This window comes from Meriones unguiculatus, chromosome 1 (assembly GCF_030254825.1).
Source record: "Meriones unguiculatus strain TT.TT164.6M chromosome 1, Bangor_MerUng_6.1, whole genome shotgun sequence".
NCBI lineage: Eukaryota > Metazoa > Chordata > Mammalia > Rodentia > Muridae > Meriones > Meriones unguiculatus.
Window position 1 is genome coordinate 11604891 of NC_083349.1, and position 19600 is coordinate 11624490.

General features: G+C 42.1%; 1 protein-coding gene across 1 annotated transcript in view; it reads right to left on the reverse strand.

Annotated features, from left to right (window-relative positions):
* Adam12 (ADAM metallopeptidase domain 12) overlaps nucleotides 1-19600 on the reverse strand; it is a 319335-nt gene that overhangs the window by 228472 nt on the left and 71263 nt on the right. The window contains exon 3 of the mRNA XM_060381368.1: nucleotides 4740-4813. Within this exon, the coding sequence (XP_060237351.1) occupies nucleotides 4740-4813 (74 nt within the window). The remainder of the gene's footprint in view (nucleotides 1-4739; nucleotides 4814-19600) is intronic.

A 19600-nucleotide genomic window follows, 5' to 3' on the forward strand; every position in this document is an offset into this window, starting at 1 on the left:
TCGTAGAGACGTCTGGAGTTGTTCCAGACAGGATAAAAATCAATAGTGACATTCTTTGTGCTCAAAGAGTCCCCGAGTGTAAATTTAGTTTTCCATGGGTTTCCCACAGCAACCACCTTTGATCAGTGGAGGGACAGGACTTGCAAAATGAAGGCTCCCTGGGGCTGAGAGAAATGTTGAATGGAGTCTAGGGCTTTCATTTAAAAAAAAAAATACAAAATTGGAAAATGAAATGGTGTCTAAGCTGGCCAGCACGACCCATAAAATATTTTGGTCAAAGATGCAGTTTCTGGAACACTGAGGAATGGCTCGGGAAATCTATGGGGATGCAGGGGAGTTACAGCAGCTAAAACCTGGTCCCTGCTGTCCCATATGCAGACAGCGACATCCTGATAGATGCGGCTCCAGGGAAACTTAGTGTTTCTTTAAACATTCAATTACGGTTACACAAACACATATTTTAAAGCCACCAGTGAATCTTTGCACAAATTAGGGATGCTAGAAGGCAAATCAAACAGATTCCCCGAAATGAGTATTTAATAAGAGTAAAGCTTTGTTCTGTGAAGAACTGTCTTGCCGTTCAGGACTTTGAGGAGGATAGTGAGGCGACTCTGCCAGCATCAGATTAGATGACAGCTCTTGTGACTGAAGGGGCTAAGGCCACTCTCAGTTCAGTTTTAATTGCTGAGCATGTTTTTAATTATAACAGGTCTTGGGATACCCAGTTGTTCATTGCTCAACAGGTAGGCCATTTTAGCACTCTGGAAATTGCTAGCGGCTGTTCAAAGGTCTTTAAGAAATGGTTTTGTAATGCATGTCCTTTAATGAGTGGCATACATGTCATCCTTCCTCTTTTTAAACATTCCTAAGTTTTTGCACTATTAGGATGGAGTTCCTGCCTAGCTTATAATGTCGTGTTTTCTTATTGTAAAATAATAAAGCCTTCTTTTATAGTCCCTGTATTCAGAGCTACTTGATACACATATCATTTTAAAATAAAAAATGAATACCATGCACACATTTTCTAACATGATATTTACATTGGGTACATCATGGTTTTATTTTTTTTTTAAACAACAGTAAAGTTCTTCATTATTTTAATCGTCTCCTGCCAATTTAATTTTGAGGAAGAGATGCAGCATTGAATGACTTTGAACTTGGGTCTAATTCCTAGCCTATTAACAGGCTGGTCATCTGATTGGGCAGGCCCTCTACTATCCTGGGTGTTAAATATATAAATGACCTTTTCTTATTTCTTACAGCTTCATTTGACTAAACTTTCTAAATTGGATCTCCTGAGCCAAAGACTATGAAAATTAAAATTTAATTAAAGGGGGCATGATTAATTGCCTTTTGTGTCTGACAGCATGAGGAAAAGGATAATAATTTTACCTCACTCACAAAATTGTACATTCACAAATTTGTACATTGCTTCATTTTTAATAGATGTGTAACCTTCTTTTTTTTTTTAAAAAAAAAAAAGGAATATTTGGGCAAAGACTGGTAATGCCAGAACATTCAAATTATGAAAACATTACTTTTAACAGAATGTGATCTTTAAAGTTGGCACAAGTGGGGAGTAAGGGTAAGCTGAGTGGAAAATATTTTCTTAGCAGGCATAAGGCCCTGGGTTTGCTTAGCATTACTGCAAAAATAAAATCAATACAACTGGTGTAAGTAAATGAAAACTATGGTATATCAAAGGAATAGCTGTGTACTCACTACATATTTTAAATTTAAATTCATGATTCATAATTTTTATTGAGTTGTTTTTTGTTTTGTTTTGCCGTGGCTGGCCTAAAAATTCCCCTTATACCCATTTCTAGTCTTGAACTTGTGGTGAATCTCCTGCCTCAGCCTCCTAAGTGCTAAGATTGAAATGTGCACCACAGTGCCCAGATGTTCCAGATACACACACAAAAAGTTTCATTAATTTTATTTTATTGGTATGGATACTTTGCCTGCATTCATGTTTATGTACCTTGGGAGTGTAGAGTCCACAGTGGCTAGAAGAGGGCAGCAAATCCCCTGGAACTGGAGTTACAGACAGTTGTGGCCTGTCAGATGGGTGCTGGGAATAGAACCCAGGTTCATGTGCCAAGTGATCTTACCCTTCTGAGCATTTCTCCAGCCCTGTAATCCATATATTCTAAAAACACAGGCTGACGAAGAGATTAGGAGGAAAGAAATTGAGAAGAGAGACTTTTAAATTTCTAACTTTTCTAATTCCAAGGTTATTTTGGAAAGGCCTAAAGGACTGGACAGGAATAAATTAGGGCACCTTTGAGATGATTTTCCACACAAATTATCCTTTGTCTGGTTGTCAGCATGCATTATGCTATCTTCAGTAACAGAGAGTAAATCACTTCCAGAGGGAGCCATGAAGAGAGCAATTAAGCCACTTCACAAACCCAGAGAACCAGATGGGGCCAAGACAGCATTTTATATGAACAGGCATGTCAATAATAATGCTAAGTGAAGCAACAGTACATAGGATTGCACAAAGACTGCCATGTCGACTAGAGACATCCAAAGCAAAGCCGTGTTTATAGGATAGGCATCCATCTGTGCACTTGCCCTGCCACCTCAGGGTTTGCACATTGGTTTATTTTGTTGTTATTCTTTGTTTCATTTCCCCCTCTACAGTCTTCCATTTTTCTGTTGTGGAACAGACAACAGTAAAAAACAAACAAACAAACAAAGGGTTTCATAAGATCTTTCCACTCTTCTACCGCAACCCTAAGACCATCTGCAAACTTAGGGTCACAGCCTCCCCTGTGCTGGTCAACATGTTTCCCCAACAGTTAGCTAGCCTAAGCACGTGCACCACAGAAACATCTAAGCCCTGCTGCCAATCAATCATAACAACCCATAAAGGACACAGGACTCCAAGGGAGTCTTTCTGAGATGTTTGTTTGTTTGTTTGTTTGTTTTTCTGTGTCTTTCAGAGGGCATTGAGAGCACCAGCTACTCTTCTTGTTGTGGCCAAACATTTGACAAGAAGTATCGTCAGGGAAGAAGGTTTACTTTGATTTATAGTTTGAGAGCATAGCCCACCATGGTGGACAGGGCATGGCAGTAAGAGCGTGAAGCAGCTGCCCATACTGCATCTACTGTCAGGAAGTAGAAAGTGGACACCTGAGACAGTATAAAGTCCAAGGGTTTAGCTCCAGTGACCTGCATCCTCCAGAAAAGCCCTGTCTTCTAAAGGTTTCACAGCCTTCCAATCCAGTGCTACCATTTGAGAATCAAGTGTTTAAACACATGAGCCCACAGAGGACATTTTACATTCTAGCCATGTTACCTTAGTTACCTCTAGAGAGACATTGTCAAAGTCATATACATGCAGCAATGCAAAAAAAAAAAAAAAAAGGTGAATTTCCTACAATATTTTTTACATGGATAAAAGTAGAGGGGCTAAGGAGATTGCTCAGTGCCTATAGCTCTTGCTATATAAACATGATGAGTTAAATCTGTATCCCCGGTACCCACATAAAAGCCAACATCGATGATACCAAAACTGGGAAGCAAATACAGGCAGATTCTGGAGGTTTTCCCAGGGAAAACTTAGTTGTTTAGCTCTAGGCTCAGTGAGAGACCCTGTCTCAAAAAACACAGTGGAGAGAGCAATTGAGGAAGTTAGCTCTGGCTTACGTATATAAATACACATTGGTATGTATGCACACACACACACATACACACACACACAAACTGTACATGCACCCACACAAATTATAATGTCCAAAGAGATCATTAAAATGTTTACTTTCTGAAGACAAACACATAAAAGCAATATCATTTTTTTCTGTTCAGAACTCTCGAGTACTTAATTCATGTGTTTGAATCTCTATTTTCAAGTCACCAGGATACAAAAAAAAAAAAAAAAAAGCTAAAACATAGTATTTATTGTTTTTCAAGCCTTTGATTCACTTGGTGGTGAAGGACAGACATATAAGAAGAAACACAAAGAGGCAAGTTGCAGATCCCAGGGACCAGGCTGTGTCATTTTACATACGCTGATTTAAGGCTCTTGGAGGCCTTGGGTGCCTAACGCCAGGATCTCTTCCATCTGACTTTCCCAGTGCCACAGATACAAGCTCTGACTTGGTGAGTACCATGATTTGTTCACTCAGAGACTGATTCTGGTTTTTGCGACTGCATGGCCCGGATGGATGTCTGGATGGATGTCTTCCTTCCTCTCCCTGTCAGCAAATGCTCCTCCCCCCTCCCCATCTCCTAGCATCTTAGTGAAGAGTGAGGAAGAGGAGCTAGCTTTCCTGCAAGCGGAAAACTGCTGCTTTAACAGTTACTCTTTTAAATACAGACTGCTCACTGGAAGACCTCATTAAAAAAGTAAGAATGAAATAGATGAGAGAAGCCCTTTGTAACAGGTACTTATAGGAGTGCCAGTGGGTAAAGGAGACATGAACAGAAGCTGTTCTCAGTAGCTACAATTTCTCTTGAGAAGTCACAAACAAAACATACCCATGCTCTCAGAAAGAAAGAGGAAGGAAAGAAAGAACAAAGCAAAACAAACCAATGTATTATTTTCTAGAAATTTATAATTTCTCCACTAAAGAGCCAAATTTTTAAATAAAAGCCTAAGATGAAGGTTATAATACTGGAGCAAGTTTGTAAGATCAAATGCATTCTGATGGTGATGTAAACGAGAACAGTTTGCATGGAACATTGCTTTAACTTTCTCTGTGGCTTTGTAAACAAAAGTGACCTTGACTTACTCATTCTTCTCCAGGCTGAGGATCAGTTCTCGGTTCTCTAGCTGCAGTTGCACAGTCAGCACATCTGGATGATCCTGAAAGATGAACAGGAAGAGTTAGCTGAAAAGCACTTGGCTTTGCCTTGCCAACATCTGGATGTTTTACATCAGTAAAATCAGTGAGGAGGAAGGAGGGGGTGTTGAGATTGATTGAAAGAAGGAGGGAGATAGGGAGATGGATAGGTAGATGGTAGATGGATAAGATAGACGATAGATGGGGTAGATCATAGAGAGATGGTAGATAGATAATAGATACACAGAGAGTCAGGCAAACAGATAGATATTGATGATTTACTTCTGGGGACTTTCTTTGACTACAAGTACAGAAGAACAAAGTGACAGGGCTGCAAAATGGGCTCTCTGGCTCTGATGTGGCCTTTATGCTCTTTTTTCTTAACTCTTCCTCCTTGGACCTTTCCCTCTCATCATAGCTCTATCCACCCCATCCACCCTTTTCTTTATCTTCCTCAGCTGTAAAAAGGGCACCTTTATTCCTTATCTGCTCATGGCAGAAAAACCTGACGTCATCCCCCAGGCTCCCTGAAGGCAGAACTGCTCTCTACAGCACCTCTCCTGCTGCCAGGGCTACCTTCCATCCTTTCCCTCACCCCTTTCCTCTTCAATCTACAGGCAACTCTCCTTAACACATGGCTTCCTCCTATAAATCCTTCTAATCCTGGCTCTCTTGGGTCTGCCTTGGCTTTCTTCTCATTCATGCTCCAGCAGTGGAAGGACACCTAAACTTCAATCTTACAATGAGCCTATGCTCGTTTCCCTGCTGCACTGATAAGATAACAGCTTTTGAACTTGGCCTATGGTTCCCAATGCCCTCTACCGTGCAGGCTTTCACTTGCTTCTGTGCATGCCTACAACTGCCCTCCTCCCTCCTTCCCTGCCTCTAGGTCCTGTCCTGAGAAGTTGCACATGCTGGCTTCTCCACCTGGGATGCTTTTCCTGACTGCCTACTTAAAAGTCAGCTATTAAAAGAGTTCCCTCACTACCAACCTCCTGCGGTTCTGTCCTTTCCCCATTAAAAGGATAGGCATCAGCAAGACACATTTTGGGTCAAAGGTTTTGTGAGTGGGTTGGTGTCCCCTTCCCTCCACTAGAAGTCCTTCCTAGCTATAGGAGGTGGCCTCTTCAGACTCCATCTCCCCTGCTGGTAGAAGTCTCAGCCGGGGCCACCCCTACAGACTCCCAGATCCTTCCCCTGACCCAGAGATGGCCCTCTACCGGCTTCCATTCTTTCTCCCAGCCTTCCTTCTCCCCAGATAATCCCCTCCTTTGTTCCCCTTCCCATCCTTCTTTCACCCCATTCCCTCCTTCCATCTACTTCGTATGTCTATTTTATTTCTCCTTCTGAGTGAGATTCAAACATCCTCTCTTGGACTCTCCTTGTTACTTGGCGTCTTTGGGACTGTGGATTGTAGCCTGGTTATCTGATATTTTATGGCTAATATCCATTTATAAGTGTGTACATACCATGTGTGCCTTTCTGGGTCTGGGTTACCTCACTCAGGATGATAAAGATGGAGCAGAGATTGAGGGAATGTTCAGTCAATGATGGGCCCAACTGGAGACCCACACCATGGACCACACTATTAATGATACTCTGTTATGCTTATAGACAGGAGCCTAGCATAGCTGTCTTCTAAGATGCTTCATCCAGCAGCTGATGGAAACTGATGCAGAGACCCACAGCCAAACAATAGGCAGAGCTCAGCGAGGATGGGGGGGAGGGGCGACACAGGATTGAGGAAGCCAGAGGGATTAAGGCCACCACAAGAAGATCTACAGAGTAAACTAGCCTGAGTCCATGGGGGCTGACAGAAAATGAACCACCAACCAAAGAACATGCATGGGCTGGACCTAGGCTCCCTACACAGATGTAGCAGATATGCAGCTTGTTTTTCATGGAGGTCCCCTAACAAACAGAGTGGGTGCTGTCTTTCACTCTGTTGTCTGCCTTTAGATCACTTTCACATAGCTGGACTGCCTTGTCTGGCCTCAGTGAGAGAGGATGTACCTAGTCTTGCTGATACTTGATGGACCAGGATGGGATGGTACACTGGGGGCCTCCTCTTTTCTAAGGAAAAAGGAATGGAGGAATGTGGGAGGTGTGAGGGGGAGACTCAGAGGAGAGTAGGGAGGGGGCTGCAATAAGGCTGTTAAGTGAATTAAAAACAAAAGGAAGAGCATCATACTACTTGAGTTGGTTTGCACTTCTTTATGATGTCCACTGGAGGGCTGGGCAAATAACAGGTAGGGGTGAAGGAAGGAGGCTGTCCATGCCAGGGAGATGGCTCTGCAGGCCTCTCTTCTTCCTGCTCTACACCCCTCTCTTCTCTGTGTTCCTCCCCTAATCCATTTACCCAAACATCAGTGTATATAACCTAGTCCTGGGGATGGCACTGCCCACACTTAGGGTGGATCTCCCTATCTCAGTGAACCTCACCTAGACAAATTCCTCACAGATATACCCAGACACCAGTCTCTAAGGTGATTCTCAAACTTATCAAGTTGGCAACCAGTATAAACCACCACAGTGTATTAGTGGAGGGCTGGATGGTACAGGAAAAATCCAGCAGAGGAAGAGAATGGAATGATATTTTCATTCCAATTCACTCACTGCACTGGGCATTTTAGTTTAAAAGCATGCTCCCATCCATTTTTCTAATTGTTATTGACTGAAGACCACAGCACGCAACATTCTTTTTTTAAGATGTTATATTGATTGATTTACCTAATGGAACTACAGTCTTTGTTGGATGTGCAAAGTACTATATTTGCTGAACCAATCAATCAAATGCGAATCAATGTGCCAAAGATACTTAAGCAGTGGCTACAATTCTATCTTTTAAGCTGTAGAAAGTTCCTCTAAACAAATATGTAAAGAACATCAATGTGCTTTTTAAAACAATAAAATAATCATAAGATACTTACAACACAACTGAAAATATAGAATGTTCCCACAATTCTAGAAAGCCCCTTTCTAGTTTGCTCTTCTGCTGCTGCTATAACAAACATTGTTACTGGAAGAAATCCGTGTTATAGGTTATAGGTCCATCATTGAGGAAAGCCAAGGCAGGAACTGAAGCAGAGACCATGAAGGAATGCTGCTTACTGGATTGTTTCCTCCAGCTTGCTCAGTTACATTTATTTTATGCTCCATGCCTAACTGCATAGGGATGCCATTGCCCATAGTAGGCCCATACTGTCTTTTGCATATCTGCAAAAGGATGTCTGCTTTGTTGGGTTAGGATCTACCCATATGTTATAGATTAAATCTGAAGAGTCCTTCACAGGCTCATGTTTCGAAAGCTTGATTCCCAGTTGGTGGCACTTTTGGGATATTGTGACATGTTTAGGAGATGCGTCAGTAAGTAGAAGCTCTTGAAGGTTCTTAGTTCCCTGGTTTTGGCTGCACTTTCTGCTTCCTGGTGTTTCTTGAGGTGAATAGCCTCTGCCAATGTGTTTCTGCCTCCACAAGCTGGGATGCCACAGCATTCCTTCCCTGCCACGATGAGTTAAAAACATGAGCCCAAATTAATCTTGTCCCACTATACAACAAGGGCATTTAAACTATGTTCATAGCAGCTTTATTCATAATAGCCAAAATCTGGAAACAACCTAGATGTTCCTTATCAGAAGAATGGATACAGAAATTGCGGAACATTTACACAATGGAATACTACTGAACTATTAAAAACAAGGAAATCACGAAATTTGCAGGAAATAGACAGAAGCAGAAAAGATCATCTTGAGTGAGGTAACACAGAACCAGAAAGACACTCATGGTATATACTCACTTATAAGCAGATATTTGCCATATAATTAATATAAGCTAAACATACAGATAAACAGATAAATCTACAGACCCAAAGAAATTAAACAACAAGGAGGACCCTTGGGAGGATGCTTAATTCTTATTCAGAAGGCAAACAGGATAGACACCAGAAGCGGTGAAAGAAAAGGAACAAGGCAGGAGCCCACCATAGAGGTCCTCTGAATGATTATTCTACCCAGCAGGGGGTCAAAGCAGATGCTGAGACTCAAAGCCAAACTTTGGACAAAGCACAGGGAGTCTTATGGAAGAAGTGGGGGATAGAAGGACCTGGTGGGGACAGAAGAACCACGAGGAGCCCAACAAAGCCAAAAAAATCTGGGCCCAGGGGGACCTGCAGAGACTGACACATCAACCAAGGACCATACACAGAGAGAACCTAGACCTCTTGCTCAGAAGTAGCCCATGGCAGCTCAGTCTCTATGTGGGTTCCCCTAAGGGGAACAGGGAAAGTCTCTGGTATGAACTCAGTTGCCTGCTCTTTGATCACTTCCCCCTGGCAGGGTGACCTTGCCAGGCCACAGAGAAAGAGGATCCAGGAAGTCCTGATGAGACTTAACAGGCTAGAGTCAGATAGTAGGGGAGGAGGACTCCCTCTCTCAGTGGACTAGGGGAGGAAGAAAGGGGGAAGAGGGAGGGAAGGTGACACTGGGAGGAGATGAGGGAGGGGGCTAAAATTAGGATATAAAGCGAATAAATTAAAAAAAAAACACATGTTCTGTGAAGTATTTTGTTCACAGTAAAAGAAAAATTCATTACTGTACTCTATGATGTCAGTTTACCTGAGCAGCCTCTTAAAGTTCTTTTCTCTAGATGTTCCACATTTCAAGGCTAGAGGTTAGAGCTTCAGTTTAGATCTGGCAGGGTCAGGGATGTGATTCAGTCTACAGCGTCCCTTTTTCATTCTTACATCCCACTAATTACCCTGTACCAATTAATTACTAATTAATATTAATTAACATCTTGGTTTTCTTTAGAGTTTAGTCATACTATATATACTTCTAAACAGACATTAGTCTCATACTGTTCCCATTCTTCTATGGTCCTGCTGGTTTTGCCTAATCTTATACCCATAGGGGTTGTTTGTTCTATTTGTCGTTCATTCTTATAGATTTATAGTATTTTATTGCATAGAACAATTTATATATCCACAGTCATAGGAATAGATGTTTACTGATGTTTTCTCTGATCACTTCTGTGTGTATGACTTCATAAATCTGTGTCATGCCCTCAACAGAACAGGTTCTATGGGTGGTGGGATTTGTCCATCTGCCTTCACTGGGGTTTTACAAACTGCTTCTAATATATGAATGGATTATATTCTCTCCATTACTGGATGCATGTTCCCACAACTCTACGTGTTTATAGACATCTGACAAAAAAAAGTTTAGGCAAGAAAATTTGCCAAGTATATAAGAGCATGTTGTTGAGATTTTATTTGTTAAAAATTTTTATATCTATTTGTTTATTGGGAATCTGAGCAATGGGGGTGGGAGTCAGCGAGCAACTTTCCAGAGTTGGGTCTTATCTTTATCACATGGATCCCAGGCCTTGAACTCAGGTCATCTCATGTAGAGGCAAGTGCCATTATCTGATGAGCCATCGGCAGCCTAAGGCTTTAGTTTATATCTCCACCACCCGTGACAGGCAGAGAATCTTTGGGACATGTGATACTGCTCTTCCATGAAGTTCCAGCTCATGCTTCCTACCACTGAGCCATATCCCTCTCCCTTTACATATCTGTCAGTGGCAGATTTTACCATGGAGGGTGTGTGCTCCTCTGAAACTTTCTTGTTAATGTAAGTTTTCAACCAGAAAACAAAAGATCAGCAATGCACAGATAAAAGTATCATCCTTTTGCTCCTTCCTTCCACAAGTGTGGGTACACCACATCCACATCCCCCCACAGGCATGCACCCCTTCCCATGCACACACCCACACATGCATGCAGACACACATCCTGAATTTTCAAAGACTTAGAAAAATCTGACCCTGACCTTGAAGCTGAAGTCATGTGGTAATGGGTTGGCACCAGGCTTAGCACGAGCAGAGAATCACCCTCAGTAGCTATGTCCATTCTATCACAGCCTTGAGGTCGTCCTTTCCAAAGGGCCCACTCAGAGCCAGAGCCATCCATCTAAACCATCCGTGCTGGCAGGTCAGAGGGATTTCATTTTTCAGGCATAACAACAATATTAAAATACTGCATTCAAGGGAACTCGGGAATAACTAAGTCCCTCTCTAGTACTAAATAAACGCTTCAGACTGCAGCCCTGGCAGTCATGGGGCACAAGGGAGGCATTTATTGCTATGAATATTTAGAGGCATTTTGATTACCACTTTAATATTAGCATGTTAGCTCTAGAGCCAGCAAGATCTGCACACCACGGAACGGAGAGAAGACAAAACTGAACTAAATGTAGGCTAGCAGGGTGAGGAATTAAGGCACTGCAGCACCATCATGGGAGGTCCCTGGCTTGGGGCCTGTTAGTTATTACATAAGTGACAGTGATTTTTATCCATGAGTTGGTGGTGATCTTTATTTTTGCAGTGGAAAATTGATATTAGCAACCCATGTGTCCAGCTGTGACTAGAGAGCACAAACTCTCCACACTAAAAGCTGCTTTTGGCGGAGGCACGAGGGGCTTGGATTGTAGCTCAGTAGTAGAATACTTGTCTATTGTGTAAGGCCCTGTGTTGAATGTGTGTGTGTGTGTGTGTGTGTGTGTGTGTGAGAGAGAGAGAGAGAGAGAGAGAGAGAGAGAGAGAGAGAGAGAGAGAGAGAGTGAGTGTGTGAACATACGAAATGAGGTTTTTAATCTTTACTTTCTAATACTGGGCTTACTACTTATATAAGGAAATCTCTTTCACTTCATTCTGTGGCCCAAGACATGCAACAGCTTTGTAGTTCATTTCTCCCTCTTGGGAGTATATGACTGTGTCATAGAAAGTATATTCCACCTTCCTCAGGCCCAGAGAGGGCTTTAGTTCCCCTTGACACTGCCTCCCAGTTCTTGATCTTCTAAAGTTCCTGATCATGGAATTAATTATTCTTACATTTGTAACAAGTGATTTTGATTTCTATAGCTACAGCCAGCAGTTCACATGCGGCCTAACCATTGTTTGTTGGCCATTGGCCACTGGACTAGTCATGACCACCTTAGCAAGGCTGTGAGTTCTCTGCCTGGCTCTTCCTCTTCTAGTATCTATCACCACCAGTGGTTAGTCATTTAGGGTTTCACTGATCTGTTATTTCCCAGGGAAAGAGAACCTTTTTGAAGGCAGGAATGTATGTGCCTCACGTGCGCATGCTTTCTGTATCAAGTATGGCTACCTAGATACATACATAGGTGAAGAATGGAATAGGGAGGCGATGAGAGTTCCCAAAATAACATTTTACTTGGGAAGAAAAGAGACTCCAAGACTGTAAACCTCCTCCCATGGGGCATGAGAGGCATTCTGGACTTTTCTTCTAGCCATGAACTGTCCCTGAGAAATACAAAGAACCTCTCTAGGTTATCAAGAGGCTGTCTACCACAGCCAAGAGTCTGATACCCCTGAGGGGCCCAGGAATGTACACACAGGTCCCTTACATAGTTAGTGTGGGCCAAGAATGAACATGTATTCTGTTCTTCTGAGGATGGCAGGCAGAACTCGCTCTGTTAAGAGATATCTCTTCTGTTTACCATTCTCTTTCCCTTATGATGCTTGGAAATGCAAGCACCAGCATGACAGGCAGGCACTCTGTTGTACAGCCACACCTCCAGCCCCAAGGGAGCTGAATGGCTTATTTATTTATGGTACTGGATAAAATGAACACTGACACTCCTTTCTCATCTCTCAACACCCTAGAGAAGACTCTGGATCCTCCTGCTCCATTCCTGTGCACCCCAGAGATTAAGACAACAAAATAAGAAGGGGAGGCTCTGCCCAAAGATTTAGGGCTTATGGGTATTGACATATGATTCAAGGTGAAGAGTGGATGGTGTGGCAGGGAGCATAGAAAACATAGGTCCACCAGCATGGGGCATAGCTAGGGAGAGCCTGGGAGGGGGTATCTTCTTTCTTTCTTTCTTTCTTTCTTTCTTTCTTTCTTTCTTTCTTTCTTTCTTTCTTTCTTTCTTTCCTCCTCCTTCTGCTCCTCCTCCTCTTCTTCCTATTTTTTTTTTTTTGAGACAGGGTTTCTCTGTTTAGCTTTAGCTGTCTGGACTCATTGTCTTAGACCAGGCTGGCCTTGAACTCACAGAGATCTGCCTGCCTCTGCCTCCCAGAATGCTGGGATTACAGGCATGCACCACTCTGCCTAGATAGGGGGTATTTCTTAAAGTTCCTGTACTCAGAGGCCTGTCTCCTAATGGTTTTGGATTTTGGAACTTGTGAAGACATGATATCTAGAGTGACAAGACTGGGAGGCTTGGGGACAGTATGATGACATTGTAGACCATACACAAGACTATGTGCTAATCTGAGAGAGGATCATATGGTGACACAGTGGCTCAGAGACAAGACTGTGTGGTGAGGTAATGGCTTCAGCACTGGCCATTTTAATGGCATGGGAGTTGGAAGACAGGATCCCATAGTGACAGCCAGTCAGTAGATGGCACTGTAAGTTATCATCAGCCCACTGAAGTCTGCCTCCATTGGGGTTTAGCTCACAGCCTCCCAGCAGTATATGACACCAGGTCCTCAGCCCTGCCTAACCTCTCACCTCCTCTTGCCTTTAGACATCTCTTTAAGCAATAAGGAGGGATAGTCTAACCCACCCAAGTGGCCGCCTGCCCACAGCTCAGGAACACAGAGGACAATGTCTAAGTTGGGACCTTCTCTTCAGTCATTCCCTAAAGGGCCTGTGATACCCTACAGCCCAAGCCCACATGGAAAGCACCTGGAGGCACACAAGAGATACCAGCCTTGATGTAACAGCCTCCTGGTACCTCTATAAATGAAGGAGTGCCCATCATGAGAAGGATCATTATGTGCAAAAGGTCTGCCTTAGTGTCAGGATCCAGATCTAGGTTAGGAACCTCAGACTTCCTCCAATTGCCCAGAGGAACGTAGCTGAACACTTCCCTGCCTTCCAGGAATACCCAAGCTGGAAAGTTAGGAGCACAGAGCAACTGAGTCATCTCCAACTATACAACTATAGCAACAGAGCAAAGAACTATTTCATGCTTCCTTGAAAAACATGGTGTTTTTGTTGAAGAAGTAATACAGTGGGTAGGACTCCAACTGGATGGCTGTCCATAGGTCAGAAGTTAACTCTATAAATCCTCAGTCTCCTCATTAGGAAAATAAAAATAACACCCTTTCCTTGTCCACATACTGTTTCAGGAAACCAGGAATAACTCAATTCAGGTGATAAATGGGGCTGTGAAGGTGATTAGGAGAAAAGACCTTGAAATGGGGAGGTCATCCTGGAATATTTAGATTGGTAGTAGTCAATGTAGTCACAAGGACCTTTAAAAGCAGTACGTGTGTACATTCAGGTATGTGTCTATGAGTGTGAGTTACATACATGCAGGTATTTGTAAAACTGTATACACGTGAATGTAGAGGCCAGAAATAAAGCTTGGTATAGTTCCATTGACCTTGACTTTTGAGACAGGATCTCTTTGTTGGCCTGGAGCTCACTGATCAGGTTAGGCTAGCTTTCCAGCAAGCTCAAGGATTCACTTGTTGCCTTCTCAGCAATGAATTATAAGTATATGCTACTGCCCATGCCTGTGGGGGTTACTGATAAGGTTAATTGAGGTGGGAAGTACTCACTGTGGGCAGCACTGTTCCCTGGGCTAGGATCTAGGACTATATAAAAGGAGTGAGTGAGCTGAGTGCAAGCTTCATTGATCTCTGCTTCTTGACTACATAAAGGAATGTGCTAGCTGCTTCCAGCTCCTCTGCTGGGACTCCCAGAGGAATGGAGGAGCAAAATCAGGTCCTCATGCCCACCGAATAAGCAATTTACAGACTGACTCATCTCCCCAGCCTTGCCTTGCTCACATTAAAGATGGAGAAAACAAAATCCTTCGGTGTGATATGCTCTGAGTGCTACTGCTGGGTACTGTGAGGGAAGTTTAAACAAGTACCAAAACCCGGATAGGAATGCAGTGGTCTCAATAATGTGCATGTGAACTTCACTCGAGAAGAGTGGGCTTTGCTGGATCATCCCCAAAAGAGTCTCTACAAAGATATGATGATGGGGACCTACAGGGACCTGCCTGCTGTAGGCTACAATTGGGACGATTATAATATTGAAATATATTGCCAAAATTCTAGAAGACATGGAAGAGGAATCTGGGATCAGTATGAAATTGGCATCATAAGTGTCATACATGGCAGCTAAAGCAGGAAGCTCAGAGCTCACATCCTCAACCTGTAGCATGAATCAGAGTGGGAACTACAAATTTTGAACAGTTTTAAACTCTCAAGTCCACCCCAAGTTACATATTTCCTCCAGCAGGGCTGTATTTCCTAAATATTCCCAAATGGTACCACCAACTGAGAAGTATTGATTTCTCTGACTTCAAGCCTACATGTTTTATTTCTGTTACATGAACCAATTCATGATAAAGAAAAACTCTGTAGAAAAGACTTTAGGTCCCTCAACACCTGAGTTACAGGAATGAATGATTACACAAGAAAAACACTCATTTGTTTAGCAATTTGTTTTAATTTCCATTATATGATGTCAGTGTTGTGTATGCACATGTACATTCTGGTCTTCAAGAAGAACAGACTCTTCGATCTTCTTGTACCAGGAATTACAGGAAGTTCTCAAAAACCTGACCTTGGTCCTGGGAATGAACTTAACTGCACAACTGTTGTCTCTAGCACTGTAAATATCTTAAATCCTTTATATATCACCTTGATGTCAAGAAGTAGAAAAGAACTCATAAAGAGAACAACCCTGTTCATGTAAAAGATTTGATAAGCCTTTGACATAATAGTTGTCTTTATTTTCAAGAGAAGAAATCTTGTTTCATCTGTTTTTCAATCATAGCCTTGAAGGAAGTGAATTGCTTACCATGTTCGCTTAACTGGAGAAGATCACCAACTGTGGTTGTGGTTTACATTTTGAAACACTGGAATGGGTATTGAAGTTTGCTGTGTGTGTAGCAAATCCATCTACAAAAGTTATTAGGCCATTCTGATATCTATTTTGTGGCTGCTGTTTATCTTCTATCATGCTTCCATTTGGTGATAGTTTTTTTTTTTTTCAATGTATAGAATGGTACTCCTATCATCTATGTGGTCCATTGCTTATTTATATCAGGCAGTATGTGATCACATTTTTCAAGTAAGGGTGTCTAAGAAAGGGTGGTGGTTTCATTTTTCATATTTTCACAAATTCTACTGAGATGTTGTTTGTTTTCAAGCCTGGTTTGGATGCCAGTAATTAGTTAAGGTTACACACGAACTCTTGATTCTCATGTGTCAGACTCCTGAGTGTAAGTCCAAGGGTGGAAAATGTACCCTCAGTGTGTTCTGTTTTGTCAACACATTTCACCAATGTTAATGTTAAAATGAGATGAGAAAGGAGGCTGCAGCTGGGATACAAAGTGAATAAATTATAATAAAGTAAAATAAATCTATAAAAAGTTGATGCAGACAAAAAATGCTTAATAAAATAGAATATAAGAAACATTAAATACCTCATATGTGTCTCCAAAGCAGAATTTTCATCTGTTTGGTAGAGATGTAATGATGTAGGATATCTATATATCTATATATCTATATATATGATTGTTGATTGGTATGGATATGTATATGTTATTTGAAGTTCCATGCTTCCTCATGTTCCCATTAGTTACTATATGGCACATCATTTTGAAGTTCTTCCTTCTAAAATAATTATCTAGAGGTGCTAGATAATGTAAGAGGAATGAGATTCATTTCAAAAAAGCATGTTGTATGTATGTAATATGATTACGGAGTTTTAGGCCATGATAGATATACAGAGACTGGATGACTACTTTGTGGGGCTTATTTTGGCCATTGTTATGTGATGGCCAAGGTCATGTTGCCAGCTTTGCACACCAAAAACATTTCCCACTGAGCTGCCTCATCAATACTCAAATAAACTTAGTTGAAACATTAAAGAAAAATAAAGATGGAGAAAACATTATAGACTTTGGCCCAATGCCACAAAGAATGAATTCCACCACACCTCCAAGAGGCAGAACAGATCCTGCCATGGTGTCGCCTGTGCTGCAAGCTGCCTGAGCTGCCTTCTTATCTTGTTGGGATTTAGAGTCAAGCCTCACCCGATTCATTGGACTTCAGACCACTCAGCTGGGAGATAAGAAACAGAGACTATTTTTAAACCATGCACACCAAGGACATTTTTTTTTTCAGAAGCATTCAACACTGACATAATTAATAGGATTGCAATGGGATCCAAGAGGTAAAATACCCATTTGCAAACCATCCTGCTTGATGAAATGGAAATGCATCTTCTTTATAGGAACCCAATAGCAAACGGAACTGCAACTTCCCAGTGTGACAGCAGCAAGACACCATTTCACTTATTATTTATTGCAGTTTATCCAGATGAAGCTCTTTTTACAAGCTTTGTGTATTTAGATCTAAATGGCTATCATAAATTGTTTTTCTTTAAATTTTCATAAAGCAATGTTATATGTTTATTAATTGAGGGCCAATTTATGAGTCAGGCTCCAGGCCAGTCCTAGATTGATAGCTGGAAACAAATTAGGTTTCTTCTTTCTTCCATGTGGGAAGACAATTTTAAGTAATCTGTATGTGAACACCATCACGGAAGCAGACAGAAGCGAGTAAAAACCCTGTGTGGATACAGCCTAACATACATTGCCAAACTTAACCTTGGTTCAAAATAGCTTAAACTATGGTATACTTACTGACACAACTGCATTGTTAAAAACATTATAGCTTGCTGGAATGATCTCACAAAAGCACAGCATGCAGTGTGTATATTATCCAGAAAGCTTGGTTTCCTATTCAAAGTTCATTTATCTAACTAATTTGATGTCTGGAAACGTTCACACTCTGCTTTGTTTTCCCCTCGGCAACACCATTTCAAAACTGTCACTCAGAGGAAGTTAATGGCTTAAGTTGCTAGTTTGTTTGCACGCAAGCTGTCTTCTAGAGAGAACACACCTCTCTCGTGTTGACCGAGAGCCATTTACCAAGCATCACTGCAATTGCTTCCAGATAAACATTAGCAGAATATAAGAAGCCCTTTTAAAGAGAACTGCTATCGATCACAGCGGCACTGCCAAGTTGCTGTGGACTCAGCAAAGCTAAGTGCAAACAACTTCTAATACAAACAGGATCACAGCTAATTGCTAAGGTTTTGTAAACCCATTCTAACTGCAACATTAAAATTCACACTCCAAGCTTCATACAGACCTTGTGAAGAGAGCTCATATGTCACAACCCTCGGACACACAGTACAACTGTCACCAGTTTTGTCCTTTGCTTGCCTGTCAGGCTATTTCTTGAATATTTGTACCACAGAACTGGGAGAGAAAAGGAACTAGAAGATGAGGAGAGAGGTTCAGGGTGGTGTGGGCAGAAGAGAATCTCAAATGGGAGAATTGGTTAAAGGTGGGGAATGGATACAGTCCTAGGCGCAACCCTCAGGACTTAGCACTCAGGAAGAGTATAGGACTCTGTGTCTAGGTATGAGATCTCCACATGGCCTCTCATTTCTCTAGGCTGGATGACCTTCCAGTCTTTACAGGCAAAAATTTCCAGCTCCAAACCATCTGAGTAGGGGACAGAGAAGCCCCCTGGTCCCAGCATCTTTCACTGAATGAAAAGTAGGATTCAACTCCTCTTCTTAAAACATTGACAGACCCTCAAAGGTCAGTGATATATGTGGTAACTTGGTTCTTCATGCAGAAGGTCCTCTACTTCAGGTCGCTCCGTCCCCTTCCTCTCCTGGGCCTAACATGTGTCTCTGAAGCCCTGCCCCATGGGGTCTCTCGAGAGCAACCCTGTGCTTCAGTGTTTAAAACTCACACCTCCTCTAAACATCCCAAGGGTACTTTTCATCTTGCCGGCTCCTCACTTCTGCAATCACTCTTCTTCGGGGCCATGCTGGTGCAATCTCTTGCACCATCCTCCTCTTAGCTCTCTATTGAGTTGGGTTCTATGATTTCTTGTGTGGTCTACCTGAAATTCTCTAGCTTATATGGTTCTCATCCCACCCTATCCCTGGGACTACTCTCATCCAGTCAGCTCTATATGGTTGTCCTTTGACTTGTGACTGGGTTACAGCCTGCTAAACTGAGATGAGGATATTATAAAAGGAAGATGCATTACCAGCTGCCTTTTCTTCTCCTTGTTGTTGTTGTGTTGAAATAAGCAACTTATTTTGCTTATTTTGGCTCACAGTTGGAGGTTATATCATGGAAGGAAAGTCAGTGCAGAGGAACTGGAGGCAGCTGGTCCTATTGCACCCATAGACAAGAAGCAGACAGTAATGGAGGCTCATGCTTAGCTCATTTGCTCCTTTTATACAGTCCTAGATCCTCATCCAGGGAACGGTACTGTCTATCACCCTGGGCTTGACCTGGCCCCTTCATCATTCTGAACATGAGCTGGGCCTATGAGGGCAATTGTCTTTGTGGTCCTTGGCCCAAAGTCAAGCAAGATTGTATCATACAATCGAAATGGCTATAAGAAACGGTTATAAGAGAGGGTTTTGATTCTTCCATAACAAAGAAATGAGAGAAGTTTGGAGTGATGCAGCACGTGGAATAATGTCTTGGCTTGATCATCAGAGAGTGAACTATACAGAAGTATGCTGAAAAATACTGTCTTTATTCCTGTACTGAAATATCACATCATGCCCAGTACAAATGTACAAAGATTAGTTAATTAAGTAAAGGTTAGATGCCAGAGAGATGGCTCAGTGAGTAGAGGTCCTCTCCATTTAAGTCTGACCACCTGAATTTGGTTCTCAAAACACACGTATTGCATCACAAAATACAAAAAGG